The 24,288-nt window shown below is 39.6% G+C and overlaps 2 protein-coding genes across 43 annotated transcripts in view; one reads left to right on the top strand and one right to left on the bottom strand.

The window, feature by feature from the left end:
* Positions 1-24,288, bottom strand: part of LOC139328890 (RNA-binding motif, single-stranded-interacting protein 2-like) — a 152,480-nt gene that overhangs the window by 17,235 nt on the left and 110,957 nt on the right. The window lies entirely within an intron of this gene.
* znf740a (zinc finger protein 740a) lies at positions 1,802-22,337 on the top strand. 42 transcript variants are annotated; one of them, XM_070959542.1, is made up of 21 exons: positions 1,862-2,270; positions 5,285-5,447; positions 5,668-5,850; positions 6,410-6,556; positions 7,219-7,336; positions 7,593-7,676; positions 9,915-9,998; positions 11,768-11,851; positions 12,373-12,456; positions 12,943-13,026; positions 13,410-13,493; positions 14,204-14,287; positions 15,549-15,632; positions 15,987-16,070; positions 16,453-16,536; positions 17,006-17,089; positions 17,814-17,897; positions 18,350-18,433; positions 20,578-20,661; positions 21,070-21,188; positions 21,324-22,337. In XM_070959542.1, exons 2-21 carry the CDS (start codon positions 5,403-5,405, stop codon positions 21,495-21,497), a joined length of 1,962 nt encoding a protein of 653 aa, XP_070815643.1. In that variant the 5' UTR covers positions 1,862-2,270; positions 5,285-5,402; the 3' UTR covers positions 21,498-22,337. The 42 variants fall into 42 exon arrangements, with proteins under 42 accessions (XP_070815677.1, XP_070815643.1, XP_070815665.1 ...); XM_070959543.1 differs by having other exon boundaries at positions 1,960-2,270; positions 6,410-6,526; XM_070959556.1 differs by lacking the exon at positions 12,373-12,456 and having other exon boundaries at positions 1,889-2,270; positions 6,410-6,526.

Raw genomic sequence — 24,288 nt, 5'->3', positions numbered from 1 at the left:
ATTATAGACATTATATGTCAGTGGAAGAGTGGTTTAAGAATCAGTTTTTCAAGTGCAAGGTTTCACTGATCTGTCATCTCCCAGTCACCCAGTGGAACGCACATTTTTCCAGTTTTCTTAATCTAATAAGAAAGTGCTACATCCCAAAAATGGCATTTTTAATCCATTCAGTAACTTAATGTAAAGCTTGTTGAGAAAACATATTTCCTTTTACTTTCATGTAATATGTTCAAACTGATAATAGTAGTATTATTATATGCCACATCACTTGTTGTTTTACTGCAATTCTAATGGTATTTAACACCACATATAGACTTATTAGCTGATCCTTTGATTTTAATGGCCTTGCATATAAATGACATACAGGGTATCTAGATAGAATTACAAAAAATCTCTTTATTTTCTGTCCTTGCCAAGAAATGAATCAGTTTTCGTTTCCTCTTCTTTTCTTGTTCCTATTAATGATGTTGAAACACAGAACACAAGATCGTGCATTCATTTTTGAAAAGGGAATAAGCTATAAGTGTGCTGACAATTTCAACCAATGGAGTGTCTCTGAAGTATCATATAAAGTCTTGTGACAGTTTTATGAGTCCAAATTTCACTTTATGACTTATGAGACATACTATAGTGTTTATTCTGTGAATGGGGTTATTATTTAAAATCAATGAGGAGCCCATTACAGTGTCAAGGAAATGAGCTCCAATTTATGTTTCCACAGAATGTGGATGAGGAACCGACCACTAATGACATGACATAAGCAATCAGTAATCACATAAATGATGACTTCCCCAAATGTAATCCATTTTACACAGCTGTGTTGGAAATATTCAGATCTTTTACTAAATGTGCTGTAAACATATGTATAAAGTTTATACAAAGTATAATCAGGAAAAATGTTATTCAAGTACGAAAAATATTCCATGCAGAAAAATGTCTCCTGTGACTCTGATACTATTATTTATTATTTGATTATTATTACTCGTGCATTAATGTAAAAGCTGAATTTTATGTCATTGTATTTGGGGTGAAGACCATTTTGAACTTTTTCTTGCACTGAAGCTAAGATTCATCTGCTGATTATTTTCACTCTTCAACGATGGTTTGTAAGATTTGTAAAATAGTGAGATATGCATCTATCCAGAGTCCAAAGAGACACCTTCATGACACTTGTTTTGTCCAACCAGCAAATCAGCAAATCCTCACATGTATGATGCTGGAAGGATGAAATGATTTTTGCTTAAAAAAAATCACTTAAACGATTATCAAATTTGTTGCAAAATGAATTTTTTGTCTATTCACTAATCATTTTATCGTTTCAGCTGGACTTGTACGGTTCTTAAAATGTGTTTTGTGTGCAAAAATCATAGTGTTATACAGAGCAATATTTGCCTCTGGGATGTGGTGGAGTAGAAGTAGAAATTGGCATGAGAACAAAAGTACTAATACCTCAGATTTGTACTTAAATGCAGTCCTTGAGTAAAGCTACAGAGTTACACCACTAATTTTACCCAAGTCCAACAGTGGCAAAAACAAACAAACAAACAAACAAACAAACAAACAAACAAACAAACAAACAAGGTCTATGCTAAGTGATGGAAGAAAGAGGACGTTTTTAGTTGCAGGTAAGCGTGCAAGCCAGCCATAACGCACAAACCGAAAGAAGCAAAGTGCAGAACAAACTCAATGACAGAAATCAATACTGACAACATTGACGATGACGCCATCGCCTGTTAATCGGCAGCGAGGGAGGCGCTGCCTCATAATATTAATTATTAGCCTGTAAGATTAAAATATTCAACGACAGAGATAACAGCGGCCATACTGCAGGAGTAATTGATGCTCGTTGGGCCTGAGGGGCAAAGGGGCCGCGGATTGAGCCACTACCACCACCATACGTGAATCGTCTGTACGTCCCTGTTTTCTGTCGTTTTACTGTCCACTCCTTCCTTCTCATCTGCGTCTTTTCAGCCGTCGTCTGAATAGGCTTCAAATTGAGACCGGGGGCAGCTCCACCATAACAACACACATTTATAACGTAAAGTCGATGTAAAATATCCACAACAATATAAAATGTGGATTAATAGACAGGTTTTTCGGGCTTTCGAGTAACGCTCTCGGTTTACGGGGAGCTGGTAGAAGAAGATGACCCTTTTCTCTTCGCTTGAGGAGGCTGTGCTGCTGTGTGGGGGAGTGGGTTACATCCTGTGGCGTTTCCTGTGTTTGTAAACTAGACGGTCTTGAAAACGTCGGGCGAGTGAAGCTCAAAGGTAGATAAATATCTTCTCATTTTTCTTCGGTGCTCGCTGAATTTTGACTGTGCATACAGCGGTCTGCGGTTTCATTTGTAAATATGCATGCTCGGAAATGGGCGCAGAAGGATTTACCTAATATTACATAGCGTCAATGTTAGCCATTGCTAGCTCGCTAACAAACGTTAGCTTAATCATCGGGAGGGGGAGGCACTCACAACGACGGCCATCACGAATGTCTTTATCGCTCAGTCTTGTCTTGAACGAGTTGAGCTTGTGTCTTTTAGTGTTATCATGGTGAAAGGGTTCATTGGTCCACTCTACAAGGTAGATAATCTCGCAAAGCTCACATATCAAACCGATGATCAGGTGGGCTAAAAAATGTTCGATTACTAACATTTCAGTGGGCGAGGGCGCCAGCGAGCAGCTAGCTGCTGGCTAGCTGATGTTAGCCAGCTCGTTCAACATCAGCAAAACTAACGATAGGTTGGATGGGAATGCGAAGGCCAGCTCAGTTAGTGCAGAAAAATGACATATTTATTTACAAAGGAACATTATGTTAGGGTCATGGCTTTCCCCTTGCTTGCAACTAACACAATTGTAGCCAAAAACCAAACTATACGACGTAGCATTGAAGTCCTTAAAATTAGCGTTAGCCAACGATAGCGTTATGCTAGCTGTCTATTTTCCTAGCAACGTTAGCTAGCTAACAAACGCCAATGGCGAAAGCACTGTAGCGTTTAAGTATATCTCTGTCTCCATCTGGCTACCGGTAATCATTATGATGGCACTAAAGTGTAAGAGTTAACTTGTGCCACCTTTGGAAAAAACGGACAAACGAAGGCAAAACGTAACGTTAAACTCGGTGAAACCATCACAAAATAGAGCAATGTTTCTTCGAATGTATTCATGGCGTCCCCCGTAATGTAACTTCGCTTGTTACTTGATAACACCCCACGTCTAATTGTAAAACAAACCATTCACTGTCCGAGTTTTTTTCCTTTCGGTTGACACTCGTCAGTTAAACTTGTGCTTTTAATGTATACCAGTTCTTGTTTGTGCTTTTTGAATTGTGTTCGATATATCAGGAACCATTTATGTAATGTGCAGTATGTGATGGGTTTTAAAATGTTAACGTAACAGTTGAATATTTTGACGCGTGGCTGGGCCACACATTTAAGAATATTAGCTGATTGTCTCATAAGTCACACTCAAACCATGACGTTATGGTGTAGTTCAGTTCTGGCTGTGCTGTAGAGATTTTCCCTCTTCCTAAATGTCTGTGCTGTCCCCTCTTGTCTTCACGTCTCAGCTTGTTTCCATCATGCCTCACAAACGACTGGATAAAATGTCTGTTGTAAATGAACCCCCGTACTAATTCTTGTATACCCAGAACATCCAGGTGTGCTTTGCTCTTGTACTGTCAGCATGCAGTTTACTTGTGGAAAAACTCAGTGAGAGCTGTGGGAAAGTGGATAGTGTTTGATATGCATACATCTTGGAGGTTTGTCTTACATAAGGAGGCATTAGGTGTAGCTCACTGTAAGACTGGATATTTTTGATTGCCCCATTAACTGTCTTAATGCCCTCAAATGAGTTGATGCCAATGCATCTTTCATAAGTAACTGGTGAATAGCATGAAAAAAATGTCATTGTTTTTCCAGAAGTACCTTGTAAATACCTGGACATTTATAACAGCCCAACATTGCTTCAAAAAACATGTTGTATGCATTTTCAATTAAAATGTAACAAAATATGAAGTATTCATATATAAAAGAATAGGTAAAAATGGTTTTCTGGTCAGACTTTTTATATCCAAACCACATCTATGCGACAAGAGCAACCCCTCTTTTAGGTGCCAGCCCCTCATTTTGTGTTGATAGCACATAATATGAAACGATAGATGTTCGTTTGTTGTCACACGATATTTCTTGTCATATTGTTGTAAAGCCCTATGCCAAGAAATGGGACCAGGTTTCATGATAAACCCAGAATACACCTATCACTAAAATAAGTTGGATGTTCAGTTTTCGTAAAAAACGCAACTTGGTTATGACCTTATTTTCATGTATAAGGCTTCTTCAGAAGCAAATTATGTGAATCCACCCGTTGCATACTAGGGATAGTCTGAATGACTGATGTCCCTGTAGATTAAATGAAAATTTCAGTTTACACCAGTCAACTAGTCTAGAAATAAGAGAATGCCCAGAAAACAGTCAAAATTGGGCACAATTTGATCAACAAGGTTTAACATTGTCAGAAAACATATTGTGTATGTTTTAAGGACCATTTGAAAGTGTTTCTGCCACTGACTGGCTCAGACTGTTATTCCATGTGTCTGATAACATTACCGAAAGGATCCCTACAGAGATTGACCTTTTTGTTAAAGAGTAAGATCCTTTGTGTTTAATCAGAAACAGTCACTATATTGCTCTTACCAAAGCCACCAGAATCCATTTAATCATCGTAAAACAGACTTATTCAGACTCGACAGAAACACAATAAAACTTACCAAAGCCATCTTGGTTCGTCTTTCCAATGTTAGAACAATCACCACCAACTCTGGTTTGGTTGACATAAACCCCTAACTTACAGTACATAAATAAAATAGTAAGTTTCACTGGCTATTTTATTGTTTCTGGTGCTGACTAACAAGGCAAGCAACCTTTAATCAGCTCGTATGACTAATTGTGCACATCCCAGAGAAATTACCATAGCTGTGATGTAAATATAGCTTATGATCAATCAAGTATTGGCCTCACCCAGTAAACTCTGTGTATAGTTGGTTTTTGTAATGGTGAGTGTACTGATTCTGACTAAATTCTATGAACAAAAACCAAGCTAATTCTGTTAACATAGGTATTTATGAAAACTAAGAAAATTTCTGTGTGTTATGTTATATGATGTGTACATGTCATTGTGAAGCGTGACCATCCTAACTGGACATAATGGAATATATATAAGGCTAAAGACAGCAAGTGATGCTGTAATTGAATGTTTGTTTGTTTCATCCACATCCTCCTCTTCTTCAGTTTTAATGCTAGATGAGTGAGGTGGGTGTGGCTTCCCACCAGCCCGACCATCCTGACTGACGGATCTCTGGATGACCTTGTCCCCACCCCTGTCCCTGCGCTCACATACACCACAGCAATGTCACATCTGCCCAGCAGCTCAGTCCGCGACCATATGAAATGGGTTTGTTTTGAGACCACCAAAGTGGTTACAAATAACTTTATTTGAAGTCTTGTGTCACTCAGGATGTTGTCGTTGATGACTAGCTTGACAAATGCTATGTCACTGGCAAGATTGTCTGAGATTCAGATAATTTCAAATTGTTTTGAAATGTTTGATGTAGTTGCTGAAGTGTTTCTCTTCATTCTTTTTTGTTTTGTTTTGTTTTTTTGTTTTTTTGCAGGCAGGGCTGCTTGGCTGCGAAGCTGTCCTCTCCAGTATGGCCCTGATGCAGGCCAGCACCATGGCCGCTCCACCCAAAAAAATGATGGCTCCACTTGGCCATGGACCACCGCAGCGAGAAGGACCTGACCGTGGTCCCCAGAGCCACATGATCCTCCCGTCTGGAATGAGCTGTCCACCCCTGGTTAGGACCCACTTGGGAAATGCAGAGTGGGGATGGGGTTGTCGTATGCTGTGCTTTTAGTATTATGAAGAGTGTGAACCCTTTGTCTTTATGGAATTGAAAATTTTAGTATGGGAGGACCTTCCCTCTGTATGCACGCCTAATGATTTATTCTATTTTAAAACAACCCCCACTTCTTGTTTTGGTAGTGTTTTAACTCATAAATTGGAATATAAGTTTATGTTATACATATCTTATGGATAGAAAAACATAGACATAATCACTGCTGGGTTATATGTAAGAGCAGAGCTTTAGTTTTATATATTTTTTTAAATTTGTTGTTTCAGATTGACAAAATTTTGCCCTAACCAGCACAGTATATAGTATTTGTTCTCCATCAGAAATGTTTTTAAGTTTGTTATTGTTACTCAAACTAAACCTACCACACTGGCTTCTCTGGCTGGCAGTGGCAAAAAATAGGGGTTCACATTTATCACTTCACTTTAGTCATGTTTGCATCTTAGTTTTGAAGGTAACAGATATGAAATTGGGATATAATTGACTTTTTCTGGTTCTGTAGCTTATCCGGAAGGAAGGTGAATTCCAAGCTCCCCGCCTGCTGGACGAGAAGGAGATGAGGGCCAACGAGGACATGCAGCAGAAAAAAAAGAACAGGAAATCAGTAACGCCCTGTAAAGTGAGAGAACAAGAGGGAAGGGGTGGGAAGGTCAGTGGCTGTGGTTGCTAAATAGGGGATGGCCGGTGCATGTTCATTTTTCCTCATTACACAAAATATGCCGTTAGCTGGTTGCACACGTTTTTCTAAAAAGCATTTAACTTTATTCAAGTGGTCCCGTCCTGGAGCTTTCCTGTGTGCACTTTTTGTTTGTGTGGGGGTGGGGGGAGGAGTTCAGGGAAGATGTGGAGGGGGTGGAGGATCTCTAGAGAGGAAAGAGGGGGAGGGGAGCAGAGTGAAGCGGAGCACAATAACTGCAGTTGTGCACATAACAGGGGGAGCAGTAACATGAGGGCATTAGGCTGTCAGTTATTTCTCAATTCAAATGTTAATTACATGTCCAAAACTTTCACATTAACTTTCATTTGGGGTTTTAGGACAAATTAATTATTACAAATTAACATGAAAAATCTGGATTACGTGTGCAACGTCTTTAGAGTGGAATTGAAATCGTATTCTTTAAATTTATTGACATTTGACAGGAGTTTTAGATTCTCATCAGGTTTTGAGCAGTTGTGGGTGGGTACTTCTCACAGATTGTGCCATTGTGCTGGTGGTAAAATGCACTGTATCTAGGGTTTATATCATTAACAGACTAATACGATGGCATTTGAAACAAATGGTGAACCATTATTCTTTACTGTCCTCATTAGGGCACAGGAGATGAGAATGGTCCCACATCCAAAGTGCAGAAAAACTTTATTTGTGATCACTGTTACGGAGCATTTAGGAGTGGATACCACCTGAAGAGACATATCCTCATTCATACAGGTATGGGTCACGCTTGAAACTGCTTGAGTTTACAGTTAAGCGAGTTTCAAGTTTACAGTTTTTAATGCCTGATTACATGAATCATTTGTTTAAAGAGGCCCTGAAAGCTTGAGTTGGACTGAATCTAGGTGTGTGCAGCAACTGTAAGGTTTTGCAATGGCCTACTTAAAAACCTTGTTTGGTAATAGCTTTTGCCTCACAGCTAATTGGTGGTATCTGTGGGGACTTTAACTAAAATTGGTGCTCTTCGGTTTAGGGGAGAAGCCGTATGCTTGTGCCGTTTGTGACATGAGGTTTATTCAGCGTTACCACCTGGAGAGACACAGCCTCATTCACACGGGTATGCGTCCTTCAACCGTACCCATATTACATAAATCGGACTACATCTGTAGTCTGTCACTTGAATCAATGGACAGATGCTCAGGGTTCATTTTGTCTGTGGACAGTAATTTCCAACAAAGCCACCCCCCAAAATCTGTTCACCCCAAAATATAAAGCACAGTATTTGTTTTATGAACATTGGTCCCCCAACACCACGAAAAATTTACAGAAGGCGATGTAATACAGTGCGGTCCAACGGTCCCAAGTCCACTATTAAAAACTGTTGTTTCAACATTTCTGATGAATTTTTTTTTCCTCTTTGGATTGTGTGTTTTAATCACAGCTCTGCGTTCTGACTCATCAGTTCTAGAAATGTTTGCATGATTCGAGAATCTATGTACTTTTAGCACTGTTGTAGTTAAGGTTGGGCAATTGGACGAATATATTGCTATAGATGATTTCTGAGTCAATAGCTTTTTCTGGGGGGCAGGAATTTTTGTCATTTTATGGTCTGCCTCTGAAGAATGAGTGAGGGCTGCAGTGCAGAGATAAACTCTTTTCAGGGAGCTAACCCAGTAGCACAAAGAGGCCGGCAGGGGGGATAAACACTAGCTAGATTATTTTCACATCTAACTTGATGAATTAAGGGTTTATTCGACCAAACCAGAGTTGGTGATGGAACAGTGGAAACATTAACCAAGGTGGTTTCCTCAAGACGTTCCTCCTTTTTTCCACAGTGTTAAGTGGGGTTGAGTTCTGATGCCTGTGGAGGGAGAGATGAGCCTCTCTTGTGACTGTCATAAACTCTTAAAAACTGTGATATTTTGACATTGTTTGGCTCAGTGTTTTCACTTGTTTTGTTGTCAAATAGGAGGTTCTTTGTTTGTTTGAATTAATGTTTGTGCAAATGCTGTTGGGTCAAAGACGTCCGCTTGGTAAACTGGTCTTCTCATGGTGTGGTCACTTAAAAGAGAAGCCACATTCAGGCTAATAATCCTGCGTGTTCTTCCATCTAACAGTTGCTGCATGCTCTCTAAACATCTTGTGCACTATGACAGCTAAAGATGCACCATTGGGCAGTGCTTTATCTCAGATGGTTGTGGTCACAAGTGCAACAAACCTCATCTGACCATCCACACTGCTCAGCCATCTGATAAGCACTTCTGTTGAAGCGTGCTGGTGGCTTTATTCTACAAAGTCTGCAATGTCTTGGTCTGAAGGATTTGACTTGACTTGAAAATCAGAGCCGAACCTGTAAAACTTATAGTCTAGAGGCAGATTTGTGCTGGGAAACTTTCGTAAAGAGAACCACTCGGCTCCACAGTATTGGTTTCCTCAAAAGATGTTAACAGAGCAGTTGGAAGTATGTTACAGTGAGAGGATCAACGTTAAAAGCGCCATCAGTAGTGACACATAGACAACATATTGATTGTTTGGTAATCTCTTTTGAAAAACCAGCGTAATTCTCACCATGTATTACAAAGAATGCTTATGCTACAAGTCAAATATTTTGACTTTTCAGTATGTGTGTTTTGAAGGTCTGAAAATATAGATTTCTATCAGTATTAAATAAGTACATTCATGGAACAACTGATAAAAACAAATGATATCCGTTGCTAAATGATGACAGTGAACAGTTCTGTCAACAATACTTTTTGATGGTGGACTTGAAAGTGGACTCAGACTTGTGGACCCAAGTGTATGTATGTGAAAGCCTCCAAGGACAGGCCGCAAAAAAACATACAACATTTCTTTGTTTTTAATCATTTTTGTATGTAATTATTACTGTCAGTGAAAATAACTGCATGGACATCAAAGGACTATGTTCATAATTGTTTCTAGAAAACGAAATTTTAGGACGTAAAAAAATTTGCACAGTGTCCATATTTGCGTTGCACCCTTTCACAAAAAATTCTTTGTTTTTCATTTTTTAAGAAGTATGCTGTGGGTAAGTCAACTTCCAACCTCATCGCTTTTCCAAGTCAGTGACTACTGCCCCAGTATTCACCAAAAGAAATGCATCGATAGTGGACTAATGTTGACCAGATCGACCAACCCAGTTGGCATGGTTTATGTATTTTATATATGTATATAAAATTTTATTCCAAAGTCCCAGTGGCTTGAGTAAGCACTTTCTTTTTGTGGAAACACTGCATCTGTTCTTTCTGTTTTCCACATGAATTTTGTGATATTTTTCCCACACTGTACCTCATTTGATAGGCTGGATAGCTAATAATGTTATGCTCTGTGTGTGTAGGGGTGAAGCCGTACGCTTGTTCCATGTGTGACATGAGGTTTTTCCAGCGTTACCACCTGGAGAGACACAGACTCACTCATACGGGTATGCGTCCATTTACCGTACCCAGTTCAAGATAAGAAATTTTATTTGATCAGGTAGATCAAGAAATGCTCTGCAAGAACAAAAGCATACACAGTCTAAACAATTGACCAAGCAAACATGCAGGCCCAAAACAACCGTTTAGGTTTAAAAACTTGGGAAAGTCCAACAGCAGCCTTTCGTATGTTGAACTCATTGGTGACGTTTAAACAGTCCTTTAGTATCCTTCAACTGAAGGATCAGTTCAGAGTGTACAAAAACACACCAGTGATGGATGTTGGTCTTTGGCTGTAGGAGTTAATGCCGTAAACAATTGTTTTTCTCAGCCTGCATTTTTTTGCCCTGATGCTCTTGATTGCAGCCATGTATCATTTTTAAATGTTGATTAAACATATCGATAATACACTGAAATACCAGAGAAATACCTGTAAAATGCAATCTAATAGAATAGACCTGCAGTGAATCCTACTCTCAAGAAACGTATAAAGCTTTGGGTGAATTGGGCAGACAAAATATAAAAACACCTCTTTGCAGCCCCCCATGTCCAGTGGTAGGCCATTTATTGTATTGTACTGTATGAATAGATTTAAGTAAATAACTGTCATAAGCTAAAATAGCTCCTGTGGACTCCTCAAAGTGTATTATCCCTTTTGTACCATCGCTGCTCAACAAAATGTTAATTTACTTTTTGTTTTAATTTGTTATCCTCTGAGCATATTGTTACTGGTGCTTTAACATCCGAGCAGAGCTAAAGAGGTAAAGCCAGCTGTTAGCTAACGTGCATTGTGTACGTAGTGGCGTATCTTAATTTTACAAATTTTTGCATACCCTGTCACCAATGGTTGGGATTTTGAATGAAGTGACATGATGTCATACTAAGAGATGGGGGTGATTGGTCACGATGTATCTGGACAAAATAATTTTTTTTCACTGATGCAAATTGTGCATGGCTTTACTAGAAAGTTGAAATTTGTAAACGCGTTCTCAATTATGTCAGGTTCATATTTGACAGTGGGTAACAGTTTGTGTTAATGCCCTCCTGCCTGAACAGGCCATGGTATATTATGGGAGTAGTCCTTTGATGTCCACACCTATTGTATATGCAGATTAATGGCTGTACAGCTGTAATTGTCTGGCTTTTTAAATTCCTGTTTTTTATTGTATAGTTGCACAGTTGCTTATACAAGATGCTTCTGCTGTGAGTTTATGGCGGAGATCAGATTGGAAGCTTTTGAAAGCTGAGACAGATCCTGGAGTGCTAGAAAACAAGCACACTTGTAATACTTGAATGCAACACACACTTTTCATCCCACCATAAATTGAACCAATGTGCTCTATATAGACGTTAGAACAATTTAAACTTGCAGCAAGTTGCAACAAGTGTGTTTACCACAGTGCTAAAAAATGTTGTCGATGCTCGTAATAGTCAACGGTGGAGAAGTGTGCTAACGTGTGTCAGCTGGCCAGTGTGATCACCGTCTTGGATGTTTTTTGCTCTCTTGCTGTTGACTTGTTTGTCCTGTTTTAAACATGCTTGGCTTATATCCTGTTGCTGCTTTGGGTTCATGATGTACTCCAGGTTCTATGAAAGTGAATGCTCCTCATAACAGACGAACAATTTTACTAATTAGAAGTGAAACAAATCAGCCCTTTGCACGAAGCTTGATTGGAATGTGTAATGTCTGCCAGGTCCGAGTGCTTTAATGCCTGTGAATGATGCCTTGATGCTTAAGGAACGCCGTAGCTAATATGTTGATACTTTGTGTATGTAGGGGTGAAGCCGTACGCTTGCTCCATGTGTGACATGAGGTTCTTCCAACGTTACCATCTGGCAAGACACAGCCTCACTCATACTGGTATGCGTCTGCTCACCCTAGCTCATTAGGCAGTGGTGTTTTAGAAGTGCCTTAACTTTTCAACTCATAGCAATGTAAACAGGGGTTTTGGGTGTCTGAAATAAGTATCATCTACAAGTATTCTCATATTCTGAAACATATAGATGTATCCAGACATGTAGTAGGATGGTGAAATATAAAGCATACCTTTTTAGTTCTTGATGTACATATATGCATACATAGTGGGGCACCTAAATGTGCACAACTTCAGCTTTTCCTCTGATGAATGCTCTACTTTGTTCTATGCAGTTATTTCTTTGTTATTGCAAATTTTTAAAGATTTTTTTTGTTTGACTGAAATGACCCAATCAGTGTCCCAAATCCACAAAGCCATGCACTGCAAAACAAGCATTTGTTTCTCAGGCTGAGGACATTATGTGTATGAGCAAAAGAAGAGCTATTCTAAGGGAAGGGCTGATGGTTTTGTGTTGACACTTATTTTTCTCTTTGTAGCTTTATATTTACATACTTTTTGTGTGTAGGGGTGAAGCCATACGCTTGCTCCATGTGTGACATGAGATTTTTCCAACGCTACCACTTGGCAAGACACAGCCTCACTCACACGGGTATGGGTTCACCCTTTTTTGCTACATTAGAGCCCAAATACCCAGTGTACTGAAGTTTATCTTTCCCTTGTTTGTAGAATGGCTGTTACTCAGGTCTTTGAATTATTCATAAAATCGGTCAGTCTTGGCTGTTGGAGTATGCTGGAGTAGTGCCTTTCAGTTTCTGCCTTAACCCTTCAAGGCACTGTATTGGACAGCATTTCCGAAGTTATCTCTGTTGGTACTTCACTGCAGTGCTTGTAAATTACACCTTGACTGACATCTAAAGACCTTTGCAATGCATGTCAGCAGTAAAAAGCTGCACTGAGTTCAGCAGAGAGACTCTTTCAGGCTTGTTGACAGATTAAAACATTTTTGTGAAACGCATTTAGTGTTGCATCATGCTGGTGCCAATGCTTTTGGCATGTCTGGATACATAATATAATGAGTGTGTCCTGTTCAGTTCATTGTGTTGTTTTTACAAAATATTGTGCTCTGTGTGTGCAGGGGTGAAGCCATATGCTTGCTCCATGTGTGACATGAGATTTTTCCAGAGATACCACCTGGCAAGACACACTCTCACCCATACGGGTATACATTTTAATTATCCCTCGGACTTGACAGCATCAGGGGTTGTAGATATTTGCCCTTCTGTGTAGATATCGCCTCCCTGTAAGAGTACTTTGACACCAAGCAAATTCTGATTTGTAATTCTCAGTCCATGTTCTTGATCATGAAAAGTTTAAGTTAAGCACAAGTAGATTTTCTTCTTTCTTTTCTAGTGTACTCATCGTATTTGATAACTGCTTTTAGGGTCGACTCATTTTATGTCTTACATGTATAGAGACTAGTTGGCCATGTAAATACCTGAGACCTTGTAATGACATAACACTGACTACTGTATGAAAAATGAAATATTTTGTGTCCATAGTTCATGAGAACATTTTCTAAAGTTTGGTGCTGTGTGCGTTTAGGGGTGAAGCCATACGCTTGCTCCATGTGTGACATGAGGTTCTTCCAGCGTTACCATTTGGCAAGACACAGCCTCACTCATACTGGTATGCTTGAATTAATTGTTCCCCTTTCACTGTGACATACATACACTTGATTTTTTTGAAGTCCCTGTATATACAATGCCATAATGATGCCATTGTTGGTAAATTAATTTCCCCTTCTCAAAATGTTTAATAGAATTTTTAGGCTTTGTTGGAAAACTGTCCACTGAAAAAGTGACTCTGTCAGTTGTACATTGTAATGGTACCTATTGCATGCGTATTGTTGAGTACTGTAATGCATATCCAATGAAATGCACATTACACTAAAAAGTGTCTAAAATGCAGGCATCAACAGTCTAAAATGTCAAGAAAAAGAGGCTGCATTTCCCAAAACGAGACATCTCTTTCTTGCCTGCCTGAACAGTGAACTGGTGCATCTTGAACATGGGGTGACTTGAAAACTCTTCAACATGAAATTATAATGGGGTTTTTCACCAGTGTCAACAGTTTGTTTGCAGGATGACTGAATATTACTCAAGCTGGTCCAAACTGCAGTGTGTAAGCCCTGTTTCTCCTTAACTTACGATGCACCATAACTCTTGACGTCTGCAACTTCTTAGACTCTTTTTTGTGTAATGTCCCCAACGGTTTTTGTAATAACTCATGCAATAATACAACAACCTGAAAGCATTTCATTATGTCTGTTATGATCTTGGTGTTGATGAATTCATCAGTGCGCTGAAGTACGTCTAACGTTCTTGTGTTCTGTTTAGGGGTGAAGCCGTATGCTTGTACAATGTGTGACATGAGGTTCATACAACGTTACCAGCTGGAGAGACACAGTCTTACTCACACGGGTAAGTCCTCATTTTTTAACCATGGCCCTCTCTTTCCTTGACTTCGGTCACGCATGTGCTCTGCATTAATCTTTACATGGCTGCTTCAAACTCGAGTTTGTATTGCTTTGTGTCACAATATTGACAAGTGCTAATGTTTGATGTAGCATCTGTATGGAGCTTCATAAACACTTGCATAACAATGCTGCCGTCCATACTTTGTGTATGAAATGACATGATGACTAGACATGACATGAAGCAAAGATGCCAACGCCAACCTTTGGTTTGTGGTTCAGCTTGTATTCAGCTATTGTGCTTAAAATGACCAATTCCTACATATTAGATGTGTTTTCATTGTTTAGATGTCTGCAAGCCAAAAGTGATAGACCTGTAGGGGAAAAACATTGTGTGGGCTCTTAATTGATCTAAGTGGGATTTTATATTCACAGGAAAATCAACACAAAAATTGAAACATGCAGATTTAGAGCAGACTGCTCATTAGCTGTTCGTCACAGCTTAGTCATTGTGTCATTTCACATTGAAAGTAATGGTGAGGAATTAACATACACTGTCTATCATATTTGACATCAGTGTGCTTTTGCAGTAGGTTTTTTTTAAATTTGAAGAGAGAGCAGAGTTAATGGTTTGTTTTCCTAAATCATAAGCTAGGTTCTGTATAATGGTTTTCTTTGAAGTTTTCATTACTTTAAATCCATTTTATAAAGTTAAATCTTAAGAGCTGCTCTGCAAACGAATGTCCAGTATTAATGTGTTGTCCATAGTTGTTTCCCAACTGCCTAAAATTGTCTAACCTCTGCGATCAGCGTTACAAAAATTCAAGTATTGACGTTACATATCTATTCCAGAAATCTGTATGCGGTATGTTGAAATTGTATGAGCAGTAATTGGCACGGTGTGAAAAACCTCCTTTTGTGCTCGTTGGAATGTGTCCAGTAGGGACTTTGGTTTCGCCTCAATTAATTGTCTGGTCATTTGGTATGTTTTTAGGTTTGAAGATAAGTTAATTTTGCTCTCTGCGCGGGATATTTTCCATTACCCTTCAATTTAAACTTTGGCCTTAGACCTTCAGCACGACACTTTTACTTAAATCAGATGTAATTTCCAATTGGAATAGCAGATTTTTCAAGCATGCTGGGATTTCCAGTGAAAACAAAGCGCTGATGAGTGCAACCAAACTTTACTAAGCAATTAGTAAAGTTTAACGTCGATCATTTTTGGCAGTTGAGTGTTTTATGCTAAAGTTGGTACTTTGTGTGTATAGGGGTGAAGCCGTACGCTTGCACCATGTGTGACAAGAGGTTTTTTCAGCGCTACCACCTGGCGAGACACAGCCTCACTCATATGGGTATGCGTCAGCCAATCTTAACCCAGTCACAAGATTAGGATGCTGCAACATCTGTGCTTGATATGGTCTTAAATATCTGTATTTATACACAAGTTATTGGAGTATAATGTCAAATAGATGACATCATCTCATATGTTGTGTTGTGTAAGTGGATTTTGGATCTGAATATGAAACAAGCATCTTATCATATCATATTGTACCCATGTAAGTCATTTTAGGGTATGTCATTGGTTATTAACCACCGATATCAATTTAGTCCAGATTAGTACTCTTAATTTACAAAATAGGATTACAGATTTATTTTTCTCTTGTGGCAGAGAGACAAAAATAATCCTCTTGATGCTCTGCGTTTAGGTGTGAAACCTTATGCTTGCACCATGTGTGACATGAAGTTTTTTCAGCGTTACCACCTGGCGAGACACAGCCTCACTCATACGGGTATGGGTCCGTGCACCGTGCCCATGACATTCAGCAAATCAGTGTGCACATTTGATTTTGTCAGTTCACTTCAGACATATGCCTGTTACATTTAAGGGAAATGTCAGTATGAAGTTTAACAGAGTTTACTAGTCTGTTGATGTTAGCCATTGTCAGTTGAAGAGGATAACTGTAAATCATTATTTATTTTATATAGATGTTTGTTGGTAACTACTACACTACAAAATGGATAAAGGCATTGTGATGGAAATACTTGAAACATATTTGTTTTTGCATGAATTGGCAATTGTGTGGTTAATAACCAATAGCGTAGGTATTAACTCCTAAATTAGAAAAATGGAAAGTGAGGCAAAGTAATATAATATTGCTACTTTGCATTTAGGTGTGAAACCTTATGCTTGCACCATGTGTGACAAGAGGTTTTTTCAGCGCTACCACCTGGCGAGACACAGCCTCACTCATATGGGTATGCGTCCGCCCACCTTGCCCATGTCACTGAGATCAGACTGTACTTACATTATGTTAGATACAGAGCCAGCCATCTAAGGTAGTCTTCAGAGCGCTCTTAAAGTGAGCAGTAGAACGATGTCTTGTCCAAGCCTACCCTACATCATGTGTGTAAATGCAACATTAAAGCAAGTCTCAGTGTGTAAAGAAATACAGGACTGCAACATCATCAGCTCATGTGATGTGTTAAGTTGTGGATATGAGAATTGGTTCACACAGTTTGGTGTATTTATTGGATTTGGAGGGAAAACAAACATTAAAAGAAGCAACAATTCATTTCTTAAAAAGGAAATTTCAAAACAATTGAAGAAAAGTGGTTAACAACCCATCAATTCAGAATAGATGTTTGAAGTATTTTACTTATTGATGGATTGTGAACACAAGAACATAGAACGTCTGAAAATAATACCATAATGCTCTGCGTTTAGGTGTGAAACCTTTTGCTTGTACCATGTGTGACATGAGGTTTGTTCAGCGTTACCACCTGGCGAGACACAGCCTCACTCATACGGGTATGCGTCAGTGCACCTGCCCTTCTCACATTTTGTAGCTCATGATTACATTGCCTTCATTGTGCTAAAATATGCAGTGCAGCTTCAACACAGATGTCTTATTTCAGTGATAGCCAAATTAAGAAGTGTGTGTTTTTGCGTTAAAATACTGTCACCATTCCTCTAAGTAGGTTAAGGCAGTTTACTTCCAATAATAATAACTGATACGCTCTTGAACTTTTAGGACCTTTTAATGAAAACTAAAAGGCTGTAAAAAACCAGCAGCGCTGATACATTTGGCCTCATCGTGTGCTTTTCAAACTCTACTGCATTTTTGCTCACCGTAGCTCTTAGAAGTCTTTTTTCAGAAAATGATCTTATCTCATAAGCCCCTCTTTGGTACACATGACCGCTAGTGGTAAAATGATCAGTTACTTGGTTAGTTATTAGCATTATTTAAATCCTACTTTAATGAATAGGCAATTAACATCAGATACACAAAAGTAAAAGAAGTGCTCTCTGAATATACTTGTAATAGAGGCTTATCATTTTGATTGGTGATATAGATGTAAACCATCAGTTGTGTAGCTGTCTTTGCTGGTAACTCTGTTACATGAAGGAAACACATATCTTTTTGCTTGTGCATGAATTGGCAAATGTGTGGTTAATAACCAATAGCTTAGGTGTTTATTGTAAAGAATGGAAACTGAGGTAAAGTAATATAATATTGCTACTTTGCATTTAGGTGTGAAACCTTATGCTTGCACCATGTGTGACAAGAGGTTTTTTCAGCGCTACCACCTGGCGAGACACAGCCTCACTCATATGGGTATGCGTCCGCCCACCTTGCCCTTGACACTGAGCTCAGCCTGTACTTAACATTATCTCAGATACAGGGTCTGCTGTCTGAGGCTTTTCTCATTATTCTGTAAAATGAACTAGTCTTACATTTTTCTTGGTCACAGCTTTCCTGCATCATGTGTAAAAATGCAACATTAAGTCTTTACATGTAAATGAATACAGGACTGTGACATCATCAGCTCATGTGATGTGTTTAGTTGTGGATCTGAAATTTGATCGTCACACTTAAATGTTTTCTGGATTGGATTCGGAGAAAAAAATCTTCACATGCATCCTTTTTCAGGAAAATTTCACACAGGAAGTGAAAAGTGGTTAACAACCCATCAATTGTAAACAGATGTTTAAAGTACATTACTGATTGATGGATTGTGACACAAACATTAAAGGCCTAAAAATAATTTATTGATGCTCTGCGTTTAGGTGTGAAACCTTTTGCTTGCACCATGTGTGACATGAGGTTTGTTCAGCGTTACCACCTGGCGAGACACAGCCTCACTCATACGGGTATGGGTCCGTGCACCTGCCCCTCTCACATCACCTAGATCACCATTTAATCTTCATTGTGCTAATGTGAGGGACAACTTTTGTGTGGTTACAATAATAGTGAGAACGTGTTTTGCTGTAGATGCTCTGGTTTCTTACTCTTAGTAAGATGATTCAATTGATTGTACTTACCTTTAAGACACTTTTCTGTAACCTGTACATGAAAGTAGGTGAAGTTATTTAGTAAAAACATGAATGTTGCCCTCCAGAATTGTTGGCTGATCGTATGAAGCTAATAACCTGGCTAGCGAAAAGCCGGAAAAGCCATTTCCTCATTTACACCTGGTATTAAAATCCAGTCTGTGCCTCGATACGTTATCTGGATAAGGAAGAACAAATGCTGATGAGTTAAGTGCAAATCTAAACGCTGTCCGCACACCACGACCACGTTCTCCAGAAAACATCCACCCAGCAAGTTGAAAGGTCATCAAACTCGGCATCCTCTTGCTAGCTTAGCGGTAGCTTGGACGTCTGCTCTTGCAAAAAGTGATTGAGAAATAAATGCCTGTCCATGACATTGCTTCCCTTAACCTGACAACAGGTAAGTCTGCCAGCCCCACCCAACTAATTTGCGTATTGAGATCACAACACTGACTCAGTCAGTACAGTGAGAACAGGTGAATACCAGATGTAAATGTGTCTGCCTCCCTGCTCTTTAACGTTTAATTCTATCTTGATCGAGATGGGGTTGGTGGGCAGTCTGACCAAAAAACTAAGATCTCTTTAATCACAACCACTATCCATAATCTAAACTTTCAGTGTTTTTCCTCCATTTTGAAATGTCCTGTAGACTAGCCTGACTTGAAACAGCTTGTGAATTTCTCCATTTGCACCATTAAAACACAACATTGCATTAAAGAGATCTCATCTGCCTTGCCAATAGCCATAACTCATAAACACATAACATTGCATTATTTACAATACGTTGCCCAAAGAAGAGCAACAGGAAGTAATTCGTCCAGCATGAAATACCTTGATTTTTAGGATTCAGCCGTAAAGGCCATTATTGATGTTTAAGACATACACAGTCAGTCAGATGAGATTCAGTTCATCGTTGAGTGAGCTTCGAGTCTGTGCAGGTGTCTTCCCTTTGTTTTGTTTACCAGCCTTTTCAGAGAATGTTTTCTATGTACACCAGTAATACTGGAGGGCACAGGATTGAGCATGTTGGCGTTAAGCTCCAATTCCACCTGTGAATTCAGTTTTTTATTCAAGCCTAGTGTCAGTTTTTGGTAAGAAAGTAAATAAAGAATCAAAAATATGTGGGAAGCAAAAACCCACTTTTTGGAAACATTTGGGAAGATATCGTCATTTGTCTTAAATGGTTTTGTGATTCCTTTGGTTTGGAATGTGAAACGTAAACATGTCTTTTGACATGCACACAAAAGTGCAATAACCCTAAACTAATCAGAGGTCAATAAGCACAAGTGAAAAGCACGAAACCAAACAAATTTTACAGGTCGTCCAAATTTATATAAGAACAGGTCCTTGAAGTCTGCGCACTGTTGTTGCCTCATTCTACCAGGACTTTTGATAGCATTCAATTACACTGAGCAATTTGTTAAGAAGTCTTATGTTTCTGCAGCGTTTTGAGAAAAATCACTTTGTGTGAAATTAACAGCAGATAATGCTTCATATACAGTAACAACAGGTTCAAACTCAACTTTTAGGAAGAAGAAATGCACAAAATGACCATCGTTTATATAGTCAGTGTCTGTAGTGTAAATGCAGGCATGATGGATTAAAGGTGAGAGGAGGCTGAAACAGTCTTGTTGTTTCATGTGAGGATGTTTATTCAGACCGAACACGCAGTGATTAAATGTTAATCTCACACCGTGCACATGACAGGTCTTAGTGCCTCTGCTTTGAAACCAGACTTAGTCTCTCTCGACTCTGTTCACAGTTTAACTTATGGTCTTAGTTGCATGTCATTTCACATTTCAACATATTTAAAAAAACAAAACAAAACAAAATGCACATCACACACTAAGAAATGATGAGCTATCATGTCTGCTAGTGTTGTAGTCCGAGTGTTAGCTTGAGCTTGAAAGTTGTATTTCTTGTACTGTGGGTGGTAGGGCTAATATATTGCTCTGTGTGTGTAGGGGTGAAGCCGTATGCTTGTTCCATGTGTGACATGAGGTTTATTCAGCGTAACCACCTGGAGAGACACAGCCTCACTCATACGGGTATGCGTTCCTTTACCGTACCCTTATTACTGAGAAAGGCTCTGGCGCTTGCAACAGAACGGGGTCACAACAAACTCGAGTTTGGATTGTCAAGTCATTTGATGGGATGTTGAACCAGCCTCAAAATACTTGCCCCAGTTTTTGGAGGCCACTATCTTGCGTAGATCTGGGCCACGAAAACAAGAAATTCCACTCTGATCTACACATAATGAGTTGATGACGAGGCCTTTTAGAGAATCACTTTTCAGATGCTGAAATGTACAGACAGGGCAGATTGTTTTCCAACTTTCTGTAAGTGTTGGAAATGTAGTTTGCCTATAAAGTTTAGAAAGTGAGAAATTGCACGCAGTTTGTTGGTACGAGACGCTAAAATTGATGCATTGACTGTGTATTTGTGTGCTCTTATAGGAGAGAAGCCATTTGCTTGTGACATGTGTGATATGAGGTTTATCCAGCGCTACCACCTCGAGAGACACAAGCGTGTCCATAGTGGGGAGAAGCCTTACCAGTGTGAACGGTGCCAGCAGGTATGTGCGGGCGTAAACAAAGCCAGCCTGATGTCATCCTCGTATATGTTGAAATGCTCTGTGTGTGGCTCTTCATGTGCAGTACCTTCATCTTTTCTTTGATTGTGAACCTCGTCCAATTTGTTCCCTTTGAAGAACTTTTCACGGACAGACCGGCTGTTGCGGCATCGGCGGTTGTGCCAGGGTCGCAGCGTAGCCAAAGTAGAGAACCAGCCATGCTGCGAACCACGCCCATACCCTCAAGAACCCCCACCGGCACCCCCGACCTGGAGCCCCCTGCACCCCCCTCCGGGCCGGCTGGCAGTCTGACATTCCACCTTCCCCACATCCACAACACCGCCAGAGACGGGACAAGCCACAGGGTTTCTTCTCAGCTCTGTGCTGAGTGACGCCACACTCCAGCACAGACTGGTCTTGCAGCTCCGGTCTTGGGATTACTAATGACAGAGGGACATTTTGTGTTTTCGTTTTGTTGACTTTTTACTGTGTTTCCTTTTCTCCCCCCATTTTTTTAAAAGATGAGACTTTTCTGTGATGAACAGTGGTCCTGTTTTGTACTTAATCTATTTGATTTTTGCAAAAAAAAGAGAAAAAAAAAGTTTTTATTGTTCAAATATATCTGCATTTGGTGGTACTCGGGAAGGGCAGTGGGTGTTGTTTATCCTGATGTGTCGGCAACAAAATGGGATGAAGTGGTGAGGGAGGGAAATCTGAGCCTCTTTCTAATTTTGTGGCCCATTTTGATTCATAAGGATTGTCACTTAGTTCAGAACTTTTCCTCCAGGTGAAGCAAGGAAACCGCTCTGTTGACGGCTCATGCAGACCAGGTGTCGCTTGGTATTGCAGCTAACATAGTGCTAAACATTTCACTGAGAGCAGCATCTGGTCTAAATATGATTCAAACAGGAGGACTTCCCTGACTTTATCGACAAAAGAGGTGCAGGTTCAATCATTATTTTGTGTAAATAAGTGAAAATGTTTATTATTATTTCACTATGGAACTTGAGGTTTTGTTTTTTGTTTTTTTTTCTTTTCAAATGCACAAAATGGGCCAAAAATTAGAAAGTGGTTCAAATACGGTCTGTTGCTGCAGCTTCAGTGAAATCATGAGGAAAGCTGAGTAACTTTGTCAGCGTGTCTGTTTTAAAATTTTTTTTTTAAAAAGAAACGTCAAGCAGTGCTTCATAACTGTAAACAAGGACTTCTGAGAAGCGTATGATGGGAGGGCAACCTGCAGTTGACTGGCGCTGTGTCCGACATTGAGGATTGAGTCACAGGACTATCACCTGTGTCATCTCCTGTTCTGTGTTGTGTGTGACATGCTGGTGACTCAGGAAACGGCTCAGGATGGCAGCCGTAGCAAGTCATGCTCCCACACTTGGCGAGAGTCATGCTATAGTACGCTCAGCTGTATATATACTGTATGTATATATATACAGAGATCTCCAGTACTTGGCAGGAAAGCGGCTCTCCTTGCTCTGTCCACACATCCTGGTCTAAAACAGTGCAGGTTGGCCACTTGAAGTCCCATTCTGTTGTTTGTACAGACTCTCACATTGTGGGATTAGCGGGGGTATACAAAATCTTGTGGCCTTAGTGTTTTCTTTTTTCTTTCTTTCTTTTTTTTTAAATTTGCCTTTTTCTCAACTGTTTATTATCGTGGATCAGGTGTATTTACTAAGACGAGACAGCTTTTCATCATCATGGTATGTTTTTTGTTTTGTTTTTATCCTAAAGCTGTCATGGTAACAGAACGTTGATGGCTTCAGTGGCGCTAAAACAGACTAATGTGTTTTCCTGTCGAGAGGTTGTCTTTTGATGGTAATGAATATTTTGGATCATTGTTACTGATTACAGTGTAACGCAGTCTATAATCCTCGAGGAGCCCCCGGGAGTTTGACGGTCCTTGTGAGAAGTCAGTCGTGCTAAATTGTTTCCCACTGCAGTGCTTTGACCGCTCGCAGGCCAGAGCAGAATTGACACTTGCTTGACTCTACTACACACTAACAATTGCCTTTTTATCCAAATATTATGTGGTTGGTGTGTAATAATGGATGTCTGTCATGTCATTGGGTTTAGCCTTAAGTAAGTGCGGATACACAAATAATCCTTGTAGTACTAAATGATATTGTAACGAACGATTTCTTTTACCTATGATGAACGTTGATCATACTGTGTGAAAGTCTGTCGGTCAGACAGCAAAGAGCCACTCAAACAGGGAGCTTTGCTGCCTGGTGGAAAAATTTCTCAAACTTGCTCCTTTCTTTTACTGCAGAGCTCATGTTTGCGATTCTTAACAGTTATGTTTAACCCAGAAACGTCAGTGCTGGTTGGGAGGATTAGTCTGCAAGGCTGAATATACATGTACATATCAAGACATTACAACTGTTCTTTGATGCTGCAGCAAGTAATATGGTCAAAACCACGAAGGGTGATTTCAGGGGACGACGGTCTCATTTGGATCACGCTGAGTGGAGTACATCTTTTTATTCTTTTTTCTTATTTAAAGGTCCAGATAAGCTTGAGACTGGATGTGGAGATGGAGTTCCAGAGTGCATGATCTGGTCTCTGGTTTATCAGAACAGAACAGTTTGCGTTTGATAGGATCAGTAGCCGATTACTGAGTTATGTGATATTTTACCAAAAGTATTATTTGGAAGATTTTAAATGGTCCATTGATATCAAGGCAGAGTTGCGTTACGGTTCGAGTGTGTACAGAGATGGGATTCAGTTTTATGTGACTTGATGAGGCAGAGGAGATCCCAGTGGCAGCGGAGGGGCCAAGTTTGAGAAATGCATTCATTTTCTATGGAAACACTATTCCAAATCTGTGGAAGGGATACTGCTGGCACGAGCACATAGTGAAATGGCTAAAGGGCAATACAGTATATAGCTGACGTCACTTGTTAATACCTTTTTGTCATGTATTGTTTTTAGTATTATCAGTCTCATTGTTAAAATGCAATAGAATCCTTGAGTCTCAGATCATTTGTTTATAAGATTGAGGTTTAATTTTTCAGACAGATCCGAGGATTTATTTGTCTGAGAATTTCTCATCACATTTTGATGATTGTTTCAAGGACCTTTTTTATTCTGATGA

The sequence above is a fragment of the Chaetodon trifascialis genome, chromosome 3 (assembly GCF_039877785.1).
Source record: "Chaetodon trifascialis isolate fChaTrf1 chromosome 3, fChaTrf1.hap1, whole genome shotgun sequence".
Lineage (NCBI taxonomy): Eukaryota > Metazoa > Chordata > Actinopteri > Chaetodontiformes > Chaetodontidae > Chaetodon > Chaetodon trifascialis.
Note: the sequence above shows the minus strand (reverse complement) of the source record. Positions and strands in the feature narration are given on the sequence as shown.

Bases quoted from the DNA above. Each gene is read 5' to 3' on its own strand.
- znf740a (XM_070959542.1), top strand. From the start codon at position 5,403: ATGTCACATCTGCCCAGCAGCTCAGTCCGCGACCATATGAAATGG. The intron at 6,557-7,218 runs GTCAGTGGCTGT...TGTCCTCATTAG, and splicing joins AAGAGGGAAGGGGTGGGAAG to GGCACAGGAGATGAGAATGG. The intron at 13,494-14,203 runs GTATGCTTGAAT...TGTTCTGTTTAG, and splicing joins ACACAGCCTCACTCATACTG to GGGTGAAGCCGTATGCTTGT.